Raw genomic sequence first — 24,656 nt, forward strand, 5'->3', positions numbered from 1 at the left:
TTTTCCTGTACCACCAATTAACAGCAGCACTTCCCCTCTTACACAAGCCTCCTGCCAGCACTGTGCTGGGAAGTGTGACCACTGTCCTCTATCAGGGTGTTCCTGCTGATCTTGTAACACAAAGTTCGCAGGGTCACAGCAACACCAGCTCTTGGGCCAACAGAGGAAGGAAGCTGGCACTTCAATCACACCAAACCACTAAATTAGATGGTGCCACTATAAAACACCATTAGTAGCTGACATACCTAAATGTGAGGTTACACAGTGCCATTCCAAGAGACGCTCAGCGTTCAGGATACTACACCAGGCAGCAAATGCATGCCCTCTGCAAATTAGGCTGCTTTTTGATACATTCCTCAGAATACTTATTAAGAATTTAATCATTAACAACTCCTTGAAGGCTACCAGCAAATTTACATGTGCAATATATTGCCCAGGTGTGGTTTGTAACAGGAACAAGACAGTATGAAACCTGTAATTTTTTTATTTAAAAAAAAAATTAACAGCTTCAGAATAGATCAAATGTAGTAACGTCTCCAAAAAATACCAAAAGGTACAGTGTAAAGCATCTTCTCATTAAATACAAACTAGCATTTTTTGATGCATTGCATCAATGTTTTGCATCTATGTTGATGCAAAAGAATTTTTTTGTTGCATCCTTGTACATGGAAAATATAATACAGGGAAACAGGATGACTGACAACGCTTCACCTACTGCAGTTCTAACAGTGGGACATTGAAAAAGACCTACTAGTAATTAAGAACAAACCCTTAACGCTATTACATATAGTTTGCTTCTGCTAAGATATATTTTTTAATCATTAAAAACAAGGGTTTAAGTTCTATATAGCATCAGGATGCACTGACTTTAAAACTGCTGTAGAAACAAAAGTTCTGCTGTCAAACGCTCTTCAACGTTGAAGTTCCTGGTAAATGCTAGTTAACTTGGAATTTGAGATAAAAATGCAAGGGAACCAGTTCTGTACTAAGCCAAATGTTAATTCTTCAAGAATAAAAGGAATTAAACCCACTTCAAACACCCTAAACATTTCTGGATGCAGCAAGCCAAGCATTCATTTACCTGACTGTACCTAAACCTCATTGCTATAGATTACCATTAAGTTCACCAGTTCCTGGTCTGGAAGCAATTCTGAACAGGTACCTCTGTTTTAGGGATGATATAAATTCAGACTGAGGATGCCCCAGTTGTCACCACCCTGCAGATTCTGATGCACAAAGTTAAGCTTAAAGCAGCTGACTACATGCTGCTGCTTAGTGCCTTACACATCCTGACAAACTGAGGGCCCTCCTTCAGGAACGTTCCCCAGTTTCAGCCAGTTTTGAGATGTCTGCCCACTTCTGTTCAGCTTCACATCTTGCCTCTCTTTGGTATGTACAAAGAAGTGCCATTAGATTGCTTGCCTCTGGCAACTTGTAAGAGCCAGAAAAAACCCTCTGGGCTAAGGTATGCAAGATGAGAATCCTGTGTCTGGGAGGTTAAGGAACTCTACCAGACTTTCTTCTGAACTGTTGTATTTATTCCTATGAAATTATTCCAAAATATGAAGTTATTGCATTAAGTTTGTGGGAAAAAAAAAAAGCGCCAAACAACTTAGAAAAAGAAACAGAAAGCAAAAGTTGAGGAAAAAAATAGGACACAGACATACTCTGTTTACAGAGGAGGAAGATGAACTTGAGCTATTTGCAATATAAATTACTTTCATATTGTCTGTCCAGTATTCCTCCAATATGATCTGGACCACTTTTAAGAGTAGAATAGTCTCCACTCCAATTACATATTTGAGGTCTCAGCTAACAGCTTTATTTGTGAGAGTGAGGATGTAAACCATTCAGTTTTCAAGAAAGGAAAAAAAAGAATTGAACTTAAAAAGCACAAAGAAATACAACCAATGCTCCCATGAAAAATGCCACTACATCACTACCAAAGTATTCATGGACTGAGGCTTGATGCCAAACTGCAGTCCAAAGGAAAGTTCACAGGCAGCCCCTAAAACACCCTAAAACGCCATCTGTAACAAAACACACAATCTTTACCATAACAGAGGGGTCAAAAAAGAGACACTGAGCACTCCTAAACAAGAAACAAAACCCCAACTTTTAAAAATCATGTTTGTGTTTTGGTTGCAAGACGAATCAAAATCCATATTTGTCATCAGGCGGGCAACAGAACCTTTTCCAACCAGGTGATGGTGCCGCTCCAACAGATCAGTTTCCTCACTCTCCCCCTCTCAGGGCATCATGTCTTTTACCATTCAAAGGAAAAATAACAAAGATAGATAGTACTGCCACCATCTCAGCAAGAAGCCAGGAGCATTTGAGTGACGTATGCTGTATTCTTCCGCCCACTTTTATTTCAGTTTCTTAGGTAGGTGGGATCAGTGCTCAAGTCCATCTGTTGGGTTAGCCCACTGTTACAAAACGACTTCCTTTGTTCTGAGACAGCGCTGTTCTTTTCTCCTTCAGGATCCCAAAACGTTCATTCAATGTCATCCCTGTCTGAAAAAAAAGTCATTTAAGAATAAACTTCAAAGATGTCAGGTTAAGTTAATCAAAGTGATAGAGACAAGAATAGTTTTTTCCTCCCCCTGTATTATCACCTGACTTAATTGCCTTATTTAGGTATATTAAAAAAACAAGGAGGCTCAATTTGATGTCATAGAATCATAATGGTTGGAAAAGACCTTTAAGATCACCAATTCCAACCACTCACCTCACACTGCCAAGCCCATCACTAAACAATGTCCCTCAGCACCTCATCTATGCATATTTTAAGTATCTCCAGGGATAGGGTCTTCACACCTCTCTAGGCAGCCTGTTCCAATGCTTAATAACCCCCTTAGTGAAAAAGTTCTTCCTAATCTCCGATCTAAACCTCCCCTAGTACAACTTGAGGCCATTTCCTCTTGTCCTATCATTCATTACTGGGGAGAAGAAATTGACATCAATCTCACAACAACTCCCTTTCAGGTAGCTGTAGAGAGCCATCATGTCTCCCCTCAGCCTCCTCTTCTTCAGATTGAATATACCCAGCTCCCTCAGCAGCTCCTCATCAGACTTGTGCTCCAGACCCTTCACCAGCTTTGTTGCCTGTCTCTGGACAATCTCCAGCATCTCAATGTTGTTCTTGTAGTGAGGCTGAATTCAGTATTCAAGGTGCAGCCTCACCAGAGTCAAGTACAAGAGGTCAATCACTTCCTCTGTCCTGCTGGTCACGCTATGACTTGTACAAGCCAGGATGTCATTGGCCTTCTTGGCCACCTGCACACACTGCTGGCTCAGCCATCTGTCGATTAACACCAAGTCCTTTTCCGCAGAACAGTTTTCCAGCCACTCATCCCCAAGCCTATAGCATTGCATGGGGTTAACATGTCAACATTTCACACACCATTTGAAATCAGGTTGCACTATTCATCAAGCACTACCATTTCTCAGAATTCATTAGGAACACCTGTTCTTAATGTCAATGTCAAGACCAGAAGTCTACTAAAATATTCTAAGTTAAACTGAGTACAGACTGAAATAGGATCTTTCCCCACACTCATTTCCCCACACAGCAACTTTATTTATGCAGCATTTTAAATGTTGCTGCAGGTTGCTCTCCAGCCTGTCCAACTGAAGCAGTAGACTGCAGTCCAAAAGTCCAATTAATTTCACAATATTGCAGTAGATTATCTTTTACATACTGCTTACTCGTGGAAGGAATCAATCCAGACTGACACACTGATCTCATATAGTTTTCTACTGCTGTCAGTAAGGAGGTGATTACAAGAAGAGCATCTAGCTCTGTCACTCTGTAAGAATTCCTTCATTGACAGCACTAAAATTCCTGCACAACACTCCCAGTCTTCATGAAACTTGTCAGAAATTGCTCATCTTTCAAGCCTTTCATTCATCACATTTGACATTTTTTCCCCTGATGCACAGTAGAAGCTGCCTTATAAATGCAGCTGTCCAAGTTCCATGAGGGTTCCACAACTAAGCTCATTCCTGAATTACAGAGAGTTGCTGATTCAAGCACAGCAGGAATACCAGAAGGCTTTTAGAAATACTCAACGTTTTAAATCCTGTGGACATACAAGACATGAGCTAGAGGAACAAGAAAACTGAGTTTGGTTACTTGGTTGAAGTTACATAGCAAGTTAGTGGATGAACTGGAAGTGGGAATGAGAAGTAGTACTAGTTCCCTCTCTCTCTCTCACTACCAAATATAGGAGGAATGGGCCAGGCTCACTGACTTTTGCCAATCCTGAAACTACTTCCGTGGTTAAGAAACTGTATTTACCTGTTTCCCAACACTATTAATATCAAACTGCAATGGAACTCCTTTGGGAATCTTCTTCTCTTGAGACTGGTCCCTCTTCATCAGAAATGGTGGCACAGGATTACGAGTTAAACGTAATTTCTGGGAACTGTGATAGAAGACGAGTTTTATTGAATGAGTTTTATGCAATAAAGCCTTAATGCTGATAAAGGTATGAATTTTTCATTACGTCATTTGATCAGACTGGCTGAATAGCTGGAGGCCACAAATTTCAGAAGGTAAAAGTCAGGCAGAACTACAAAAGGGTAGGATTTGTTATTGTCAGACAATAAGCATCCCAACAGGAAATAATCTTTTATCCACCAATCCTACTGACAAATGCATAATTTGAGGTTAATTATTCCCATAAATACAAAAAACACACTCAAACCCAAAATCAATTGGTTTACAGATTACAGATACTTATACAGATAATTACAGATAAAATGCTCCTCATGAAAAAATCTATTCAAGAGATTTTTAAAATAAAATCCCTCATGAAACAACAGAAACATCAACTTCCCCAAAACAAACGCAGCAATGCTTGCTTCAAGTACAACTCTTCAGTATATGTATCAGGAAGGACATCACTCAGCAACTAGATGGTCATTCATTTTCATTCAGATAGGCAAGGAAAACATCTGCAATGTGGTCTGACTTGAGTCAGAAAGGGTGAAAATCTACAAGTCCACCACTCTTCAACTCCATATACCACATCAAGCTCCTAAGTGGGAGATGCCTTGAGAACCCCTGCTGTGACACTATTCAAACACAGCTCAGAAACACTCAATAAGAGGCTGGATTTAAAAGCCATCACAAGAAGCTGTGCCCTTGAGGTCATTTGAAATATTATTTGCAAGGAACTTGCTAAATGGCTTAGAACAATGACTTCACATGTGTTAAGAACACTTCAAAACTTTTTGAAAACTCACATTGGGGTTATGATTGCTCCTGGGTTATCAATGGATACAGTCAGAATCCCTCCGCTCGTGGTAGAAGTTCGCCATCTAGTTTGAAACCACAGAAATCACTTACAAAACAACAAATTTCACTCAGAGTATCTCTAAAAGTATGTCCAAACTACTGGCAAGTAAAGAACAAAGAAGCTTGCAGAACATAGGTCAGTACAAAGACTACATGCAGCTAACCTCTGGGAGACTTGGCTATTGATTTTTGTATCTTGTACATTATCTACACCTATTCAGGTGAATGCTAGATCACATGCTGCTATAACACGTATCAGAAATGTTCAGGTTTTTTTAAACATTCAGTTTCCTTGTGACAGATGGAGCCAAAATGGCCCTCACAGCAAATCAAAGAGGTGACAGGCTGCAGGTCTGCAGCATACATTGCTTACTCAGACTTTGTGTTACCAATGAACAAGTTGCAAAGAGCCCCGCAGGCAGAGAATGGGAAAACTCCATGGTGGGAGAGCAGAGTGTCCAACTTGTACCTGCCTTGCTGCTTCATGGGCTTACATGTATATTTAATAAAATCGAAATTACATCAAGAGTTCAGGAACACTGACATTTGGATTTTTCTTCCAGTCTATGCAGTATTCATAAGTGGTAGAGATTAGTCTGATCCTCTAAAGCTACAGCCTTCCCCCACATTCCTGCAAGCACCTCATGCAAACGAACTCCTCCTGGTTAAATTATAAGATAATTTAGGAAATGACTGAAAATAGAGGGAGGATTACTGTCACTCAGTTGATATGTCTATAGGGAAAAAAAAAGCCTATGCAATTACCATAGCCAGGAAGTAAAAACTAAAACCGAGAACCATAGCAGTAACCAAACTGAAGTCTCCTAAATTAAAAACTTACTGACGAGTTCTTTTTACTGTCTGATTATCAAGATCATCTGGTGACTGCACTTGGGCCTGCACCTGAAAACACAGCAATACAGACACTAGATTTAAACACTGTTTTAATTCTCTGTAGTAGTTGGAACTTCAGCAGTTCAAAACCAGAAGTTTCAGGCTGTTTGTACACTCTGCACAAACAGGGCTGTACTTTCTGAGGGATTTCAAAGGTAACTATGCTACTACCTTTGTAAGACATTGGAAAACGATTATGTTAAGAACACAAAATCATTTAAACAAAGTTGTTGTGATGATAACTCAACCAATAATGAGATGGAACCACTTCTGAGGACTATGTAAATATACATTTTACCAAGATACGTGAAAATGTTAACAGGCTAGTAAGAAAAAACTGGCTAGGTCCTAATCTGATACAGTGTTAATATACTTAATATCCAATATGCCACTAAGTCCCATGGTTGTTTTACAGAACTAACATTTTCTTCCTCCTGAGCCTGGATCTGCAATCCACGTGGATGGAAGACAACTACCTACAGTCATAACGATGGCAGACGTATAATAAAGGCACAAATGAAAACTGAGAGCAGCAGTATCACTCACTACACACTCTATGTTCTTACTGAAAATAAGTAAAAATTCCTTAAGTAACTAAAATAGTAACTTCACTAAAATAAAAGAGTCCCAAAGTAACTAAAAACTACTAAAAAAACCCCAAACCACCACAAAAAAAAACCCCAAAAACCCCAACCCCAAATCAAGTCTAAAATCCTGCCAACAATCAACAACTTCTAAAATGTGTTCTGGTCCATCCTTGACTTGAAGGCAACAGTACTTCCTAACATTTACTTTTAAAAGTAAAAATGAACTCACACTCTGACAAGTTCCATACCCCTCAGAACAGTCCTGCTATACTGGGACAGGAAGCAAGACTCAAGGGTTATAGGAACTGAAAGAGAAAGGTAGATTTCCCTAGAAGAACCTGTGCATATTTTCCGGTATACCTGAAGTTTCTGCTCAGGTCTAATATTTGAGTTGATTCCTTAATACCAGTGTTGTAGGTTAGCTTAGAGCCTGTGGCACACTTTTGTTGTTGTTTTCAGCAGTTGTTTTTACCTTCAGGCCCCTTCTGAATAGGAAAGTTGCTTGACGAGTGTCTTTCTGCTGACTTAGTTTGTTTCCAATTCTGGCAAAAGCTGATGGCGTGTTATTCCTGTAATATTTATTAAAATATAGTTATGAAAGGCTCCACAGATAACATCTTAGAGAGACCATGATGAAAGTCAGGGAAGTACCCATTGCATCCCTGAGGACGATGCTGCCTCTGAAGATGAACTTTTCAGTTTCAATAAGCTTCTTATCTACTAGGAACAAACACAAGAAATCACTTGTCCTACTGTCATGGTTTTGCCCGGCCAGCAATGAAGCACAACAGTCTCTTGCTCACTGTCCCCTATCCATACCCATCCTCATTAGGATGGCAGAGGCCCCAGCAAAATGGGAGGAAAAAGATAACCAAGGATATTGTGGATTGAGAGCAAGCAGGGAGGGCTCGCTGCCAATTATGGTTCTGGGCAAAACAGACTCCAGTACTCGACTTAGAGAGGAAAGTAGGAAAATTTATTCTACTACCTACAAGAAACAGAACAGAACAAACAGCAAAAAGAGAGTAGGATGATGAGAAAATTACAACTAGTACCTAAAGATCTCTCTCCCCCATTTCTCCTTTCTTCCTGGGCCCAGCTCACTGCTCCTGATATCTTTACCTCCTCCCCGGCAAAGGCTCAGGGGCGTAGAGAGTAGGGGACGTGATCGGTCTCTCACAGATGGGCTCTGCCGCTTCTGTCTTCTCAGATGAGGACGACTCCTCATATTCTTCCCCTGCTCTGATACAGGGTCCCTCCCATGGGACACAGTCCTCAACAAACGTCTCTGCCAGGGGTTCTTCCCAATAGTTACATAGTTGCTTCTGCAACTATGGGGTCCTTCATGCGGAACACGGCCTTCTCTGGGCATAGTACTAATGAACTTCTTTGGCATGGGTTCTTCCCCACAGTTACGGCTTCTGAAAACACAGGGTCCCTTACACGGGACGTGGCCTCTTCTGGGCATAATCACTGCCCCTGACGCAGGGTCTTTTACGAAGTGCAAACAAATCTCTGCTTCACCACTTTTCTCCACAGGATGAGGGGAGTCTCTGCTCCAGCACAACTCCTCCTCTCTTCCCTCACTGATCTTGGGAGTCCATATGCTCCCTTCTCTCTCTCTTCCAACTCCTTGCACCACCACCACTCAGAAAAGAAGGAAAGGTAGAACAAGAAGCAACAGGAAGAACCCTCCTCTTCCAGCTTCTTCTTCTTCTTAAGAAGTGATTGTAGAGGTGCCAAACAAGAAGCAATCTTGATATGCATGATGAAAGTTTGCTTAGTTTTCACAACAGTCACATAGTGAAAATTTTAACCACGGAGACTAGTCAAGATGCAGTTTATAACAGACATGTTAATTCCAGCACAAAACCCCCATGCAATAGCTTCCACGAAACTGAAGATGGCACCACCTTCCACAAACACATTTTACTTAGAAAGTTCACTAAACCAGGGCTGTCACTTCAAAGCCACTGAAGTCCACGTTTGCCGTTTCCATATAGGCTGCCTATGACTTACGTGATGGCAGAATACCAGGTGCTCACAAACAGAGCTACCTCCTGAGTGCTCTACATGCTAACAAGTATCTGGTTTTACACCAAGACCATGTCTGTTTCCTGCCCAGCTTCCAGATTCCTAGAACTTCATACATATGGTTGTCTTGAGTGTATTACTAGAGCTAGTACCTACTATCTTCCCAGTCCTGTCAAACAAGACTCACTATGGAAAATTGTCAAGAACAGCTCAGAAAGCAGACTTGGTATTTACCTTCTGTTTAGTGGGGCAGGTCTCCTGAGGGCTGGAGCTTGTTTTCTTTGCATTTCAGATTGTCTCTGCAAGTTTTTCTTTTTTAAAACTGGATAGTTCCGTTGTGCATTCTTAAAATAATTAAAAATAGCATATATGTGTCCTGTACATACACAACCACTTTTCCTTCAATTTCCATTTACAAACTGCATACAGAATACATTTTCTTTCCTGTCTCTTGCAGTCTAGTATAGTTTGAAAATATCTTACACATTTCCATGAATTCTATATTCCCCTCATTAGCAGGGAGGAATAAAGGCAAGAGAGCTTAGCAGTTACTTTTTGATTACTGCATCTCCCTAAACTGACAAAATACACACATCACGAGTCTTTAAAATTACTCTTCTTTACAAATCCAAAAGCAATCCCCATTTCATAATACTGAATGAGATGGAGCAGACACCAATGCACTGGAGGAGCACAGAAGAGGGAACCTACTGAAGGTGTTTTGCAAAAACTTTAATTTTTGTGACAGGCACATGCTTAACATCTGCACGTCAGCTCAATCACTAGTTTCTAACAAAGTAATGTAAAGAAAAGAAATCCTAATAAGCATGCTTTTCTGGTAAATATACAGTTAACTACCTCCACACTTACACTTCTGTACTTCGCTTTTCATGACTCACAACTCAATGAAGTGTTGAAAAACTTTTAAACCTGGTCATTAACCACCTCCCTCAAAGCAAACAAGAACTCAGCTAATATTCCTCAATAAAAGGTCTCCAGGTTATATTTCAGTAGTACTGTTCTGAAGCCACTGTGCTTCAGCTTTTCAATCTATTCTTACATAAACCACTAGAAATGCATTCGTTACCTTCTCACTAAGTGGCTGTCTGTTCAGAGGACTAATTCCTTTGCGTGAACCCATTGCTTTCTTGGCTGCCAGGCCGGTTATCACTCCATAAGGACGTTTCTTCCCTGCTATTTTCTTTTTGTGGCCCAAACGATTTTTACCATAACCTGCAATGAGTACCAAGAGTTCAACAATTCTTACTGAAAGAAAAAGTACATTGCTTTAAGATGCTATGCAGGAAACACATGTTTTTTGGCTGCACACTTCAAGCCTTAGAGCAGAAGCTATTGCTACACTTGATAGCTTGTTCATTCAGTTGTTTTAGCAGGTCTGGACCAAGCCCTATCAAAAGAATAATCACTCTCACATAGTTCAGTTTTGCTCAAGTATACTGCATTGATTTCTGTTGAAAACTTGTTACTTGGCAGGTCTGTAGGGACAGCTTAGTCATTCTGGCATAAGAAATTATCAAAATACACTGAAATGAAACTTCATCAAATGCTGAATAATAAAAAATCACCCCCCCAGCTCCCCACCCATTCAGCAAACTTTAAATTACCTGTTTAACTTAAAGAAAAAAAGGTACTTCAAAGCTTATTTATTCAGATTGATGGTTCCCAAGACATGAATTAAGAAAACTGGTCCAGAAAACCATATAAACAGCATATGAATTACATCACATTTAAAGTGTTTTCAATTAGAAGTCTGCATGGCAATCTGGATGAAACTGAGAATTGAAAGCAGCCTTTGAATAGAAAAAGTTTGTAAGTCTGAGGTCTGTAATATAAACATCTCAAATCTCCAGTTACAAGGGTTTGGTTAACTCTGTCTGGAGTCATTTAGCTTCACACTACAAATACCATGCTTCAGTTTTATCCCCAAGTTATCATCTTTTTAGAACCTCAGACTGCAAGATAAACTTAAGACTAAGGAGTCAACTCTACAGAAAGAGACATATCTAGTTTAGACATATCTAACTTTATAGCATTGATAATAAACCTGTGCTTCTTCATGAGACATAAGCCACCACGAGGCAAGCCATCGATCTGAACCCAGCTTGGATAAATCTGACAGAAAACCACTATGTTCCCTCACTTTGTGGATGGTTAGCAAAGGCTCTTCTTTCAAAAACAAAAGCTGAGAAACACGGCTGCTGAGGCTGAAAGGGACCTCACAGGCTCTCTGGATCAACCTCTGCTCAAATAAATGACAACCTCAAAGTTAGCCCTAGACTGCACAAGGATTTTATGCAGTTGCATTCTGTGTATCACCAAGGACAACTTTCATTTAAATGAACGATGTTCTTCTCTCTGTTTCTCCCTTCAAAAGTTGAAAAGATTCCCAGCTTAAGTTCCTCACTTCTATCCAAAGAGTTTGGCAGCCATTTCTACCACCACAAGGAACTGAATGCTGTAGATAATTTGTGGTTTCTGTAGCTGTCCATAAATTTGCTGCTCATCAAGATTCGCCACTTGTTACTTACAAAATCTATGTTTTGCTACCTATTAGAATAACTTCAGTGGCAGCAAAGCTATAAATCTATTGGTCATAAGCTACCAGTAACTAGAATGTTCAGAAGAACTATTTCATGTTACCTCCTGCTCCAAAAACAATACAAGAGAGGCTTGCTTCCCATGGGAGAGAATGTGTGGAGCTATATCGAAGGGAGCAGTTAAAGCTGTTTTAAAGTTAATGTTTCGACATGTCACAAATCTGGCAATTTTGAAAAAAAAAGGTTTGCTTTTTCCTAGAAAAAGGGCAGGCAAGGAGGGAAAGTTCCAAGAGAGAAAAGTAACTGCCAAGACAACTGTATTTAGAGTTTTGTATTCGTAGCTCAAATTCCTCCTAAAATTCTGAATTCTAATACTTGCTTCTTTTGTGCCTTTTAAGATCATGAATAGTTGCATTTGACAACTGTCATCATAAATAAAAGTCTGTTTGATAAACTGAAATTTAAATTCACTTAATCCTCACCTACACAAATACTCTTACACTTGGCCTGACAGATGAAACATACTTTCCTGCAGTGCCACCAGTTTACTAAAGAGGCACAAGTAACACTGCTGTGTTGGCCTGTACAAAAAGAAAACTCCTCCAAGCGCTTAGCAACTTACGTATTACACTGATCCCCACAGATATTGGTGTCTAAGATGGTAAGGACAAGCTGCTGCTACAACAAACATTAAGCAAGACAAAGATAAAATGGGGATCACTCTGAATACCAGACAGACATTTGTTTGCTTTAAATGAATGCTTCTACACAAGTGTTGGCATGTATTAAGACACATTCCTCATTAGGTTGTACTGAGGTGGTAAGCTGTCTAATTTTTTTTTTTTTCATATTTTGATCATCCAGTAGTAAAAAGGTACTTCTCAAAATTAAACGTAAGCAAACCAGTCTCTGCTTCCAGTAGGCACTGGCCATATACTGGACTAAAATCTGGGAATCATTTTGGAATATGATTTCTGTTCATCAAAACCTCATTGACAGTTACTCAGGTAATCCACAATGAAGTTGCTATTGTTCACTTTTCCTTTCTTTACTTCTTACCTGTATGATGTTTTTTCCCCTCTTTCATATTCCACTCCAAAAGCATTGCCTTAAGAAGGCTGACACAGCACTTCCTTTGCATCCCAAGTTCTTACCAAGAAAAACCAACTCAGACACTCTGCACTACCCATTTACATACCCCAGAGTCAGCATTACAATCTGCAGTTACAGCCATTCTGGGGAGGCAGACTAGGAGAATTCTACCTAGCAAATACAAATATGCTGGCTCTTTTGCACAAAGCTCTGAACTGTGGCAAGGCCTCCACATTTCCCAATACACAGGCTTTGGCATAAGAACTCTTTCCATCCATCTCTGACAAGGCACAAAATCAGAAAGTCAATCCTTCCTTGAATCAAACAGTCTCTTAGGCACCTAAGGTCCCTATTGGCAAAACATGTCAGTGACTCTTGCACTGAACCAGAAAGGATCACAAAGAACTGAAACAGTGCTATTTGAAAGACATCTGAATTGACCATGTCAATCTATAAATTTCATTAGGTTATATATCTGCTCAAAAAAGACACTGTGTAATCCAGTGGCATACACACCTTTCTGCTGTGGGATTCCCCATTTAGAGCCTGGTGCCTTGAACTGTCGAGTTCGATTCTGCTGAAGCCCTCTCTTCATTTTGGGGGAATATTGTTTTCTCTCTTCCTTCTTGTTCAGTTTAATTATATCATCTGTAAGAAAAAAAAACAAACCAAAACATAAAAACATGACATAGTGCAGACATATTCTAGTTCTGAAGAAAAAACTCTAGCAGCCTGGAGTTGGGGGAAACAGTCCAGGTAATACCACAAAGCTGGCACCAAAAATATTACTGCTGTAAAACCTTCAGCCCCCGTTAGTCTCACAGGACTTACTTTATAGTATGCTCTAGCAAAAGAAAAGCAGTTGCATATGTCCAGAAAATCCAAGAGGCCCAAAAGATTGTGGCATTCAGCCCAGTATTACATTTTAAATTGAATGACTCCATTAGGTTTTGTATACCATTAAAGAAAAGGTAAATCCAGCTCACTCCCAGACTTTGCACATTCCAGACAAAATGACAGCTCAAGTCTTAGTTCTTCCATCCTAAGTTAAGAAAAAATCACACAGAGAGGCTCGGCCTCTCGGTTACCTTCGTATATTCACTTAAGTTGAGATGATGGGAAAGAAGCAAGCGAGAGTTCTCTCTCCAGATAGCTACAGTCCAAAGCAATTGTCCAGGGAAACAAGGTTGAACAATATCAATTGGTTTAAGAATATATGTAAAACAATAAACTCATGAAAAATGAACAGTAAGTCTGTCAAGTCCAAATCATGCTGTACCAGTTTGATTTCCTTCACTGATCTGGTAGCTGGCTCAGAAGACCGGAGTAAAACAAAAGATGTGACATGCTTTTATTTGACTGGTAGCTTGTTTATAAATACATATAAAGAAAGATATAAAGGATTAAATTATGTTTATTACATCTAGATCATGAGAGCACAACTGATAAAACAACAGGGAGCTACCACAAATGTGTGGACATCCTTTTCTGAGTCAGGGAGAGATGGGAAGGTGGTAAGAGAGTTCAAATGGATTCAGATGGTGTAGAACAAGAAAGACAGAGTTAAATTTCATTTCTTCTTTTAAATCCAGTGTTTTGCATCTTGCTGAGGTACAGCTATGAGGAAATCAGGTTACTGTGCTGCAAAAAAATGACTGAATATTTGAAAAAAAAACCCTATCAGTATAAGGAATCCTGATACAGGCCAGTCCAGAGCAGAACATGTCATTCTGCTCAATGGCTGCTTCCATCCCTAAATACCAGCAATACAAACCCACACATTGAGAATATGAATCCTTGCTTCACAGTTCACCTTGTTCCATCTTAAATTCCTTTTTTTGCAAGTCAGCTCTTGCTGCACAAAGGGGTTACAAGATTTTAAACAAAATAATTTAAGATTCAGCTAGTCTCTCATTTGGGTAAAATGAAGGATATCTGGGACTTTAGGCACTTGTTAGCTGAGACACACTGAAGCATTCTCCTACCTCGTCTGAGATCAGAAATCAAACCTATAGCTGGAACAATAGAATAATTTGGGAACATTATCAGCCCGTAAATTTAGCTTCAGATGAGTTCAGCGTAACACACTGGTAATAAAAAAAGGCTTAATCTCAGTTATTACCTGAGAAAATACTTGTTATTAAATTGCAGAGCTTAAGATTTCCTAGATTAATGTTGAGTCAATAAAAAACCTCCCATTATCACAGCTGATGTGGGATTGCACCAGACCACTCATCTTTGACTTGGGGACAGTAGCTGTGGATGACACTGTTCTCATGTAAGTCACCCTTGCACCTAAACAAACTAAAGGACACACCCACTCACAACAGCTTTTTAAACAAAACATCATAATGGCATCACAACAGTCCTTCTCAATCTGCTGTTCCTCAACGTGGAGGACATGTATTAGCACCTAACCCAAAGGTTCACTTGACCAAGAAATACTAGAATATACGAGAGTAGAACTAGCCATCCAAAATCAAGAACTCTATTATAATCTTTGTAACCTTGGAAACACTTTGCTACACTATAAGTAAAAGTAGATTTACTTGAATGCTGTAATGCCACTCCACATTCAGACAAACTCTAAACCTCATTTCACAAGTTACATCCACTGCCAAAACAAAAAACTCCAGCAGATTATTTACAGAAGGAAAAATTTTACAAGTCCTCTTAAGATGGTCCAGAAAAGCTGAGTCTACCATTAACGTTCTAATCCATATTGTGATTTTGCTTTTTGAAGCAAGTCAGTGGTACCTACTCTGCATGCTCTGATAGTGTCATGGAGCAGTCTTGAGAGTGCACAAAACAATTACTGTTTAACAAAAGTAAACAGGAAGATGCACTCCACAAACGCACCAAATGTGTCCCAGGCTGCTGAAGGGGCTCAGTGCACAGGACTAGAACCCACTACTCTGAAGTAGCCCTCTGAAATATATATAGCATGGATGTCAGTTTCTCGGACTCACTGCAGATGTGCTACAGAGCTGTGTGACTCCCTAACACACACGGCCAATGGGAAGACAGTGGAGAAAGGGGCAGCACAGGAAACTACGTGATAGGCGACATCACGCTTGATCTGACTGGTAAAGCACTGCAGACCTGCCATTACTGACTTCCAAACCTGCGTACAAAAAAAAAAGGCAAGGTCGGCTGAACAACAACCGAACCACCGTCATCCCTGCCGTCCCGGGGCGCTCCTCCCGGGCTACCGAGCAAAGGGCCCGGCATCGCGGGCCCGCTCCGGACACCCAGATGGAACAAAGAGGACCCATCCCGCTCAACCCAGCTCCACCCTAGCCAGGGACAAGGACCCCCGAGACCAGGTGCCCGGGAGCCCCGCTGCTCCCGGGAACACGGCAGGGCCTCTCCTCCCGTTCCGGCCACCACAGATCCCGAAGCCTCACACTAACCCCCCCACCCCCCGCGGCACTCGAGCTGTGACTTGGCGCAGGCCGACCCCCTACGCCCCTCGTTGGTTCCGCCCTCGCCGGTGCCCGGCAAAACGCGTTGGTTTGTTCCGCCTCCCCCAGCCCCAGCAGTTGGTTCAGCCCAAGCCCCTCCACCCTCACTCCCTCAGCGGCGAGGCCGAGCCGCTCTCCTCACCCAGGGACATGTCGATCTTCTCCAGGTTGTCGCTGCTGCCATTCCGGGCCCCCGTCGCAGCCGAGGAGCTCGAAAGCGGCGCCGCTGCCCCGAACCCACTCATGGCTGCCCGCAGGACCACCGCCACCTCCCCTCAGCGCCTCGGCCACAGGGCTGCGCGCACGCGCGGAGTGCGGCTGCGCATGCGCCGGCCCGCCCCTCGCTCCCCGCCCGGGCAGCCTGCGCCTGCGCAGCCGCGCTCGCCGGGGAGAGGCGCTGCCCGGCCTCTGCCACCCGCTGCCGCTCGGGAACTGGTGCGGCGCCCCCTGTCGGCCGGGAGGAGCAGGTACAGCGGGGCTGAGGGGCGGGCGGGGGGCGTCGCGGCCCGGCGCTCGCACCGCCACAGCCCAGCCCAGCCCAGCCCAGCCCAGGGGCTCCGGGGTGCGGCGGCCTGGATCCCCGCTGCCCGCTCCCGGCAGAGCCTGGGCCGGGGGCGGCGGTAGCGGGGCCCGCAGGTAACCGGCCGCTCGTAATAGGGGCTTCCCGGCGCGTGTCCGCGGGAAAGGGTGAGGGCCGCTCCGCCACGTCGGCCTGGCAGCGCCCGGGGGCGCGGAGCGGCCGGGGACGGGGCAGCTGTGCCGCAGAGCGTGAGTCACGGGCGGGCGACAGAGCTCCGGGGTGTTGCGGGATGGGGGAGAGGTGTCCAGCTGAGCTGAACGCGACGTTACTGCCTGCGGCCGCAGTGCCGCTGAGGGAAATAACCCGGCTTGTGAACAGCCAAGCCAACGCAAGGCAGTTTCTAAGGGAATTGTCTCCAAACGTCGAACAGCAAGGTTCAAACTAGGTTTTGATTTCAAAACACCGTGTTAGGCTTAAAGTTGCTACTTAAAAACAGAACAACGTGACTACGGGCGTTTTGTTTTCTTTAGGTCCTTATCTTCTCCGGCTTTTGGTCAGAATAACATGTTTCAGAAATTCAGGAGGAAGATTAACAGCTTGGTTTTTGAGCAAGGAATCTAGTGAAGGCTTTACCCTGCCCCCCTACCCCACCCCCGTGCATTTGCATTCTTTGTGGTGTGGTGTTGGTGGGTCTGCAGCATACACTTACCGATTGCCTGCTGCCAAATGAGTTTGAGGGACATGGTTTAATGGTGAGCTTGGCAGAATTAGGTTAGTGGTTGGATTTGATGATCTTAAAGGCCTTTTCCAACTGAAATGATTCTATGATTCTATGACAGAGCTGAGATCTACCTCTATTTTACACAGCAGCACTGCCTTCTGTCATTCAGCACTCTCTTTAGTAAATTTAAGGGATAGTAGTGATCTTTGACACCCTGCTCACATTGTTTGACATTTGTCAGTGAGCTCCAGAGACAGTATAGGAAGAAACAGGCTGGGCATCCTTCAGAAACCAGACACTCAGTGGTGACAGGAAAATCCCCATCCCTTTCCCTTGCTCACGGTGGTCACTGACACAGGTTTGACACAGCTACCAGAGAATGGGAGCTCTGTACTGAGACTCCAGAGACTATTCTGCTAAGGGCCTTGGGCAGGAAGAAATATTTCCATGCACACATGATTACACACAACCTTCTCCTCACAGTAGGAACACTCACACCTTTCCTTCACTGCCCACGTACTCCATGTGCTCATTTGCTAAAATAAACATTCTGTAGAAAAAAGAATATCCTCAGTACCCAACACGCAACCCACTCCTGGCATGGGCAATCTCTGGTGTGGCTCTGTCCTGCCCTGAGAGGCACCTACACCTCCATGAGGTGCTATGAGCCTTTGCCCCTTAACTGCACTCCTCATAGTGGTACAGTGAACAGCAAGAAAGGGAGGAGGGAGTTGAGGCTTTCTGGCCTCTCCGCTGGCCTACACTACAGACTGGTGACAAGGCCTTGTTCTCTCCACTTAAACTCTTGACACATCTCTTTTCAAATAAGACCAATAACATGCCCTTGGGTATTCCTCTTGCTGCCTTCTACTCTCTGGAAGAGAATGGCTTGGTTTTATCCTAGGATACCTTCAGCTAATGAGAGATTTTCCCTTTAAGCTGGAGGAACTTGGGACCTTGTTGCTGGACCCTGTGAGTTCTACCCCATTTTCCCTGTGTTCCCCATACACAACCTAAGTTCAGACTTGGAGTCCTGGAACTGCCAATTGCATAATTTATGTCTTTTCCTCCAGATGACAGGTGGGATTTGATGACAACTGATCGATGACTTCAGGTTCTCAAAGCCAGGCTGCGTTTCTAAAGCAAATATTGCCAGATTACAAAAAATTACTAATAATAGAGGTGTCAGAAGATGTATTTTTCAAAAAAACATGTTAAACCAAATAGCTGTGACGCTGTAGGGCAAAGTTTCACCCACTGACAAACAAATGCTTTGTTTACGCAACACCTATCTGCTAACTGCAAAGGCAGCAGGTGCTGCCTGCCCTTGTGATGGGTGAGAATCAGACAAAATCCAGCTTATGCCACATCCACGAATGGCATTTATCATCCAAACAGGACACCACCCGGCTGCTGCTCAGCACAACACAAAACCAGGCAAAAGTTCTCACCCTGAAGAGTATTTTTCTTCTGGGTTCAGAATGTCAGAAACACCGTGGGGATTGGGAATGCAACCATGCCAGCATCAGCTCTTGGGTTTCTGTCTGGTGCTCAGGGCATCTAGCCAATGGACTAAGCTTCTGTGTGGCATTGACAGAAAGACCTGGTACTTTAACTGTATAAAGCCCTGTGTGACTGCAGCTCTGCTGAGTTTATGTGCACTGCAAGAAGATACAGTGTGCCTAAAGCATCCACAGGCTATATAGTAAGTTTTGGGGCTGATTCCATCCTGGACCTTTCCCAGACTAGTCGTCTCCTCACAAAAATGTGACTTCACAGCTTGGCTGCCCAGTAACCCGTTATTAGGGTATTCCCTCTCTTTGGGTACTTTCAGTGAGTAAACAAATGACCTTGAATCAATAACTTTGTTACCCAAAACTTCTCCAAACAGCAATCAGGCCTGCGAGGTTCCAAATTCTGCTGCTGTTCAGCAAAAGGATACATGTATCCTTTCAGATGCTTACAATTATTGACCTCTGCTGGTACTCCTCAGATTTTGGAGGATTGGTCTCCAGTTTAGTCTCAGGGCAGTCCCAGAAGCGAATACATCTGTGTGTGACTACAGGCTCTGGGAGATCAGCCTTAGTTTTGATGGAATCATTTTTTAATACACTCTCTAAATTGGCCTGGGCATTGCCAATAGGTAAGTGAACAGTGTATAAGGAACATAAGCAAAACAATGAAGCAGGGGGGAGATTTTTCTGAAGAAAAGGCATTTTAAAATCCCTGCTAAGCAACATCCTTGCTATTTCTGACTTGTGAAGCTAGAAGAATCTTGCAACTCCAGATTTAGGAGCTAAATTAGATCTATCAGGCTCATCTGCATGCTCCATCTCACCAGGCGTGATCCTCTAATGATTATTACAGTAGTCATCACCGATGACTTCATTTTCTCCAATATTTTTACTGCAGGATTTGTCACATGGTCTGATGTCCTGATACCAAGCATGCCACATACCCCCAGTGTTTGCAACCTGTGCAGTCAGTGCAGTAAGCTCAGTGCAAGGAAACTTCTGGCTGCCTGACATCGATGCTGGAAGCTGTTGTTCCAGAGCTTCTGTACAATTACTATGTATGGAGAGTCCTGGTTTCTTAATGAAGCACCTTATAAAAAGTGTGTTGCTATTATTGTTTTAAGAATAGCAGTATTCTGTGCCCTCAAGTGTTGTACTAGTAAAATAAGCCACACTGAAAGTGTCAGGTCGAGGAGTGCGTCTTCATGGATGAAGCATCAGTAAGCAGCATATATTTATCATTAAAAGTAACAGTTACGGGAAATTTCCACTGTGCAAACAACTACCTTTGATTTATGAGGCATCAGACTCTGGAGGTGTATCTGGGTTTTGCTTCCTATGATAATTCGTCATCGACTATTCTTAAGTCTGATGGCAGCTGCATCACTGATTTCAAGTTTCATTTCACGGCCTTTTAGTGGAAAGTACGTGTAACTCTGCAACATTTCTCACATCCTCTTTACTATGGGCAACAGAAACCTCTCCTTCAGTGTCTCCGCTGGTACATTCAGTGCAAGAGCTGTCCCTCGGGGACGCTACGGGGTTTTTTCCCCTTACCATCACAATTTTCTCATCACCTCTGGTGCAGGATCTGGAATGCGGTTATCTCACCACTCTTGTGGGTCTATACCACGTAATTCCCAGTGCAAACACTTCGCTCAGAGGGCTGACAGTAACTCCAGCAGCAGTGTCAGGTACCGCGCTGCGGCACCATCAGCCGCGCTTGGCAGGAAACCTGACGGCTCGCTGCTCCTGCCTCACCTCTGTGCGCAGGTCCTGGGCTCACGGGGCCCTGGCTGTCCGGAGGGGGGCTGCGGCGGAGGGCGGAGGCCCGCCGTGGCGGCGGCGCTGGCTCGGCGCGGTGCGTGCCGGGTGCTGTAGTTCCCGCCGTGCGCCTCGGGAGTTGGAGTTCGCGGCGGCGGGGCGGGGCGCGCGCTCGCTCCCCCACGTGACGGTGGCGCGGCGGCCGCGGGCGGCGGCGGTGGGCGGCGGGGCCGCGCGCGCCCGGCATGGAGGTCGGGCCCCGCGAAGGGCGCGCGGAGAGCAGGTGGGGCCGCGCGTGGGGGACACGGCGTGACGCGCGCTCCGCGGGTGTGCGGGAGAGCCGGCGCGCCGCAGGGGCGGGTGCAGGTGTGTGACGCGCCGCTGGGTGGGTGCGTGTGTTGCGGGGGCAGGACGCGCTAGGTAGCTGTGAATGTACCCGGGGACGCGGTCTGCGTGGACACGCGTGGGAGACGTGACGTGCGGGATGTGCGGTGGGGCAGGACACGCTGCTTGCGTGTGTGTGTCGGGGGCGTGGGGGGAGCGTGTGTGCGCTGAGGGGCACGCGGCGGGTGCTGCCACCGGGGACAAGACGCGCGGGGGCAAGGTATTGTTCGTGCAAAGGGGACGTACACGTAGCGTGATGGTGTGTGTGCAAGTTATTTAGGACACGACACAGAGCAGGGGATGTGCGTGCAAGAAACACGGGTGGCAGCAGTGCTAGTGTGCACTGGGTGCCTGGGAAGCGCCGGGGATGTGTGGGTGCCCCTGGGGAGCTCAGATGCTCGCGTGGGAGTGTTTGACAGCGTGAGTGCACACTCAGAACGAAGGCATGGATGCGGTGGTACTTGGGGAGGACGTGGGAGGAAGCAAAGCCCCCATACCTGGTGGGGATCGATGCTGCCCCTGATTCAGTCTCTGGTGGGGAAGAATTGTGAAGCTGGTTTTGTCTTCCCAGGACCAGTGTATCACTCTGCTCCCTGCCCCAGGAAGTGTCTTGGCCACTGGAGGGACAGTGATGGCCACAGATATGTGCCCTCAATACCTGATACTCTGTCTCCACTATGGTGGAGGTGACAGCTCTCTGTCAGCCGTGGGCAGAACAGCAGCTGCCAAGCCTCAGCTCTGCATGCCTTAGGCTTAAGGGCGAAACCATCCCGCCCTGACGCCGTGGTGTGTGTGTTCTGGTGGCTCTGCAGCTTGCTGTCTATGGATCGTGTCTCCTCACCCTCCTGGCAGTAGGCAGCATCCACCTTCTAGGTGCTGAAAAGAAATCTTCAACTTCTCTTTGTTTCTGAAGGCGAGGCTGTGTGTGTGCACATGGTTGGCAGTGAGAATGGCCATGCTCTGGTGGTTTCACCTGCATCGTCTTTGCTTATGCTTTAGCCACGATATTTCTTGGTTGCATTTATAGAAGCAGCAGAGGTTGTTCCTGGAAGTGTTTTGATGATGAGTCCCATTTATTTCAGTTTTTTCATATGTCAACTATTGCTTTGTACATCGGTTTTGCCTTGGTGCTCAAAAATGTGGAGTGGATGTTGGATGGAAATGGGAATGTTGACTGGGGAGGAGGGAGCAGCTGAAACTTGATAAGGAAGAGAGGCATTCATTATCTGAGGGGCTCAGCTAGTTGCTCCATTCCTGATGGCAGTATCAGACAGGAAAATGCTACTGCTATATTTAAAGCTGTAGCTCGGGTTTGAGTTGCCTTTAGATTTGCACAGTTCAAGCTGTTCTCCATCTTTAGCTAATGCTTCAGACACAGAAGGTCCAGAAAAGTAAAAGGAATTGAATGCTTTCACTTCTTTTTCTTTCCAGAATCGTCTTTGTGCGTTTTCTTGCCTTTGCAAATGCAAGTCCCACACTACCAGACTCTAGCATCATGTGACTAATAGGGCTGACGTGGTACCACCCCCAGCACTCCCCCGAGGATGAGGAGGGCATCGTCCCCTCCCGTGCTGGCACATGGTGGGGGAGTTGCTTGTTCTCCTGGTTATCACTAATGCACTGGAGAGAGTCTCAGCACAGGACTTGCACAGCCTCATTGTCCTTTGTGCAAATGGTTTAGTGTGAGCTGCCACTTCACTAGAGATTGTGGCTGTGACTGATAGGGATAGAATAGAGGTCACAGATCTGTCTTCTCATAGTTCATGGGAAATGCAGATGCAAAAGTTGTTTTGACAGAGTCCTTGCTTTTGCCAGTGCAGGAGAGGGAAATGAGGATCTTGTGCTGGGTTTTGCTGTCTCCCCTCCTAGGCAGCAGGTCTGAAATGCATCCGGGACTGGGAGCTGTAATGCTGATATCCGTCGAGGTGTGGCAGGAAGGTTAATGCCCTCATTCCAGTGGGCAAAGAGCAGGGCTCTTGGTGTCTGAAAGTGGTGGGCAGGTGGTGTGGAGGACACAGCAGTCCTGGGGGGGTGTTGGTCAGCTGAGCAGGTTGGCAAATTGCTGCTGCCTTCATCCCCAGCACTGGCAAGACCTCCAGGGACAGCAGGGCCAGAGGAGAGGGTCCCTATGGGAGTGATGGAGGAAGGTGAACGGCTGCTCCCAGGAAGGTGGACTGCTGTGGTGGTCTGCTCTGCCTGTCACTGCCTCTGGTTCACTGTATGTTTGTCACAAGCTGTGTAGATCGAAGCCTGACAGACAGTATCCTGTATCCACAGGTTGAGGTTATCTGCTTGTGGGAGACTTCACCAAGATGAGCACGTAAAACTATCTGCTGTACAGGGAGAAAACTGAAAAACATCTTTAGTCCAGATTTTCTTCCCTCAGCTTTTGACAGTTCAGAGAGTGCTCTAGCAAGCAGCTGGACTGTGTTTGCTGGGAGTGCCTTTTGTGGTTGTGCCCCCTGTTTTATACCAGTGCAAACCACTCTCTGTTTTGCTTTCTCTGCTTGGCTGTCCCTGCCTGGGCAATGCAGGGCTGACCTACTGGGCTGGCAGAGCTCTTCTGGCTCCCTCTGCCTCGTCAGCCACTCCCCATGACTGCAGATGAATTCATGAAGCCTGCCTTTCTTTTAATCCCTTTTCCCAGCATGCTGAGCCTGCTGGAGGAGGAGGCGAAGGAGCCCAGGGAAGGGGCTGCTGGTTGTCTAGGAGATCGGGGGACAGTGAGATGGGAGCAGACTGTGCAGCACTGGGCTATGTGATGCCTTCAGGGTCTGCTGGAGGAACTGACAGCCAGCACAGGAATGTGCTTGGAGATCTGATGGAAGACCTTCTATGACCTTGACATCCGCAGCCTGACTTCTTTAGTGTGCTAAGAAGGATCTAGACTCCTCCAGGTAGAAGACATTGTTGAGGCAGCCATTGCTAGATGCCTCCTGCAGAGCAGAGAGACACACAGCAGATGTTTGCAAGAAAGATGAGCTGCTTTTTCCTTCCCCCCCCCCAGCCCCGAATACTAGCCACCTGTGCGGTTCTGTTTTGGAAAGTAACTAGGGTTTGGTTTTATTTTACATGAAGAAGTTCACCTGAGTCAGCAGCATGGTTCCCTGTCCCTGCTGTGAGTCACCTTTGCTGACTTGTACCAAGAGAAGTTCCTACCCTTGCTGGCATGGAGGGTCTGAGGAGGCCTTGGGGGAGCAAGCAGCATTTCCCTGTCATTGTCAGCACAGCAGCATTAAGCTATTTCTTGCGCCAAGGCCAGATCTTGTCTTTTATCACTCCAGTGCAAAAGGTTCAGCTATATTTAGGACAATTCCTGATGGTGGATTAATCTTGCTGGACCTGAAGATACAGTTTGTGGTGGTAAAGCAAGGAGACCCATCACTGGGTGGTTAAAATTGGCATCTTTAAGCAAAGAGAGGGATATGGCTCAGGTCTCACCAGTGCTCCACCAATGCTGACCCCTGCAAACACCCTCAGCCCCTCTGCCTGGGAGAACCAGGCTCTGCTAGAACAGGAGAGTAAAAGCACAGGTGGTTCTTGCAGGGGAAGCTCTACCTGTGCACTGTGACCTCTCAGGTGTGTTGCTCACTTTGCCCTTCCTTTAAGTTGGAGTGTTTTCATGATAAGATATGAATTGTCCTTAGCCCATGTCAGGCTTTCTTTAGCACTAGCAATGGAGAGTTTTCCATGTTCAGGAAAAAACAAGCAAATTTCTTAATATTGCTCTGAACACCTGCTGAAGCAGGGAACTTGAAGGTGGCTGGGACTCAGGCTTTCCCTGTCACTCCTGGCAGCCCAAGCTCAGGCTCTGTCACT

The 24,656-nt window shown here is 44.9% G+C and overlaps 2 protein-coding genes across 8 annotated transcripts in view; one reads left to right on the plus strand and one right to left on the minus strand.

Moving 5' to 3' along the window:
- Positions 1 to 468: 468 nt before the first annotated feature.
- On the minus strand, positions 469 to 16,247 carry FYTTD1 (forty-two-three domain containing 1). Of its 2 annotated transcripts, XM_062006150.1 has the most exons (9): positions 16,077 to 16,247; positions 12,987 to 13,118; positions 9,908 to 10,053; positions 9,055 to 9,164; positions 7,259 to 7,355; positions 6,147 to 6,208; positions 5,254 to 5,328; positions 4,304 to 4,430; positions 469 to 2,517 (listed from the first exon to the last, which is right to left on the minus strand). In XM_062006150.1, exons 1-9 carry the CDS (start codon positions 16,177 to 16,179, stop codon positions 2,422 to 2,424), a joined length of 948 nt encoding a protein of 315 aa, XP_061862134.1. In that variant the 5' UTR covers positions 16,180 to 16,247; the 3' UTR covers positions 469 to 2,421. The 2 variants fall into 2 exon arrangements, with proteins under 2 accessions (XP_061862134.1, XP_061862135.1); XM_062006151.1 differs by lacking the exons at positions 9,055 to 9,164; positions 9,908 to 10,053; positions 12,987 to 13,118; positions 16,077 to 16,247 and adding an exon at positions 7,842 to 9,048.
- Positions 16,248 to 16,327: 80 nt separating this feature from the next.
- Positions 16,328 to 24,656, plus strand: part of RUBCN (rubicon autophagy regulator) — a 30,615-nt gene continuing 22,286 nt past the window's right edge. For 3 of the 6 annotated variants that reach the window (XM_062006093.1, XM_062006094.1, XM_062006096.1), the window contains exon 1: positions 20,665 to 20,736. In XM_062006093.1, the coding sequence (XP_061862077.1) occupies positions 20,699 to 20,736 (38 nt within the window). In that variant the 5' untranslated portion in view covers positions 20,665 to 20,698. The other 3 variants (XM_062006097.1, XM_062006098.1, XM_062006095.1) reach the window with 3 other exon arrangements.

The sequence above is a fragment of the Colius striatus genome, chromosome 12, assembly GCF_028858725.1.
Source record: "Colius striatus isolate bColStr4 chromosome 12, bColStr4.1.hap1, whole genome shotgun sequence".
NCBI lineage: Eukaryota > Metazoa > Chordata > Aves > Coliiformes > Coliidae > Colius > Colius striatus.

Bases quoted from the DNA above. Each gene is read 5' to 3' on its own strand.
- FYTTD1 (XM_062006150.1), bottom strand. From the start codon at position 16,179: ATGAGTGGGTTCGGGGCAGCGGCGCCGCTTTCGAGCTCCTCGGCTGCG. The intron at 13,119-16,076 runs GTGAGGAGAGCG...TTTTTCTTACAG, and splicing joins GAAGATCGACATGTCCCTGG to ATGATATAATTAAACTGAAC. The intron at 5,329-6,146 runs GTAAGTTTTTAA...GTTTCAAACTAG, and splicing joins ACAGTAAAAAGAACTCGTCA to ATGGCGAACTTCTACCACGA.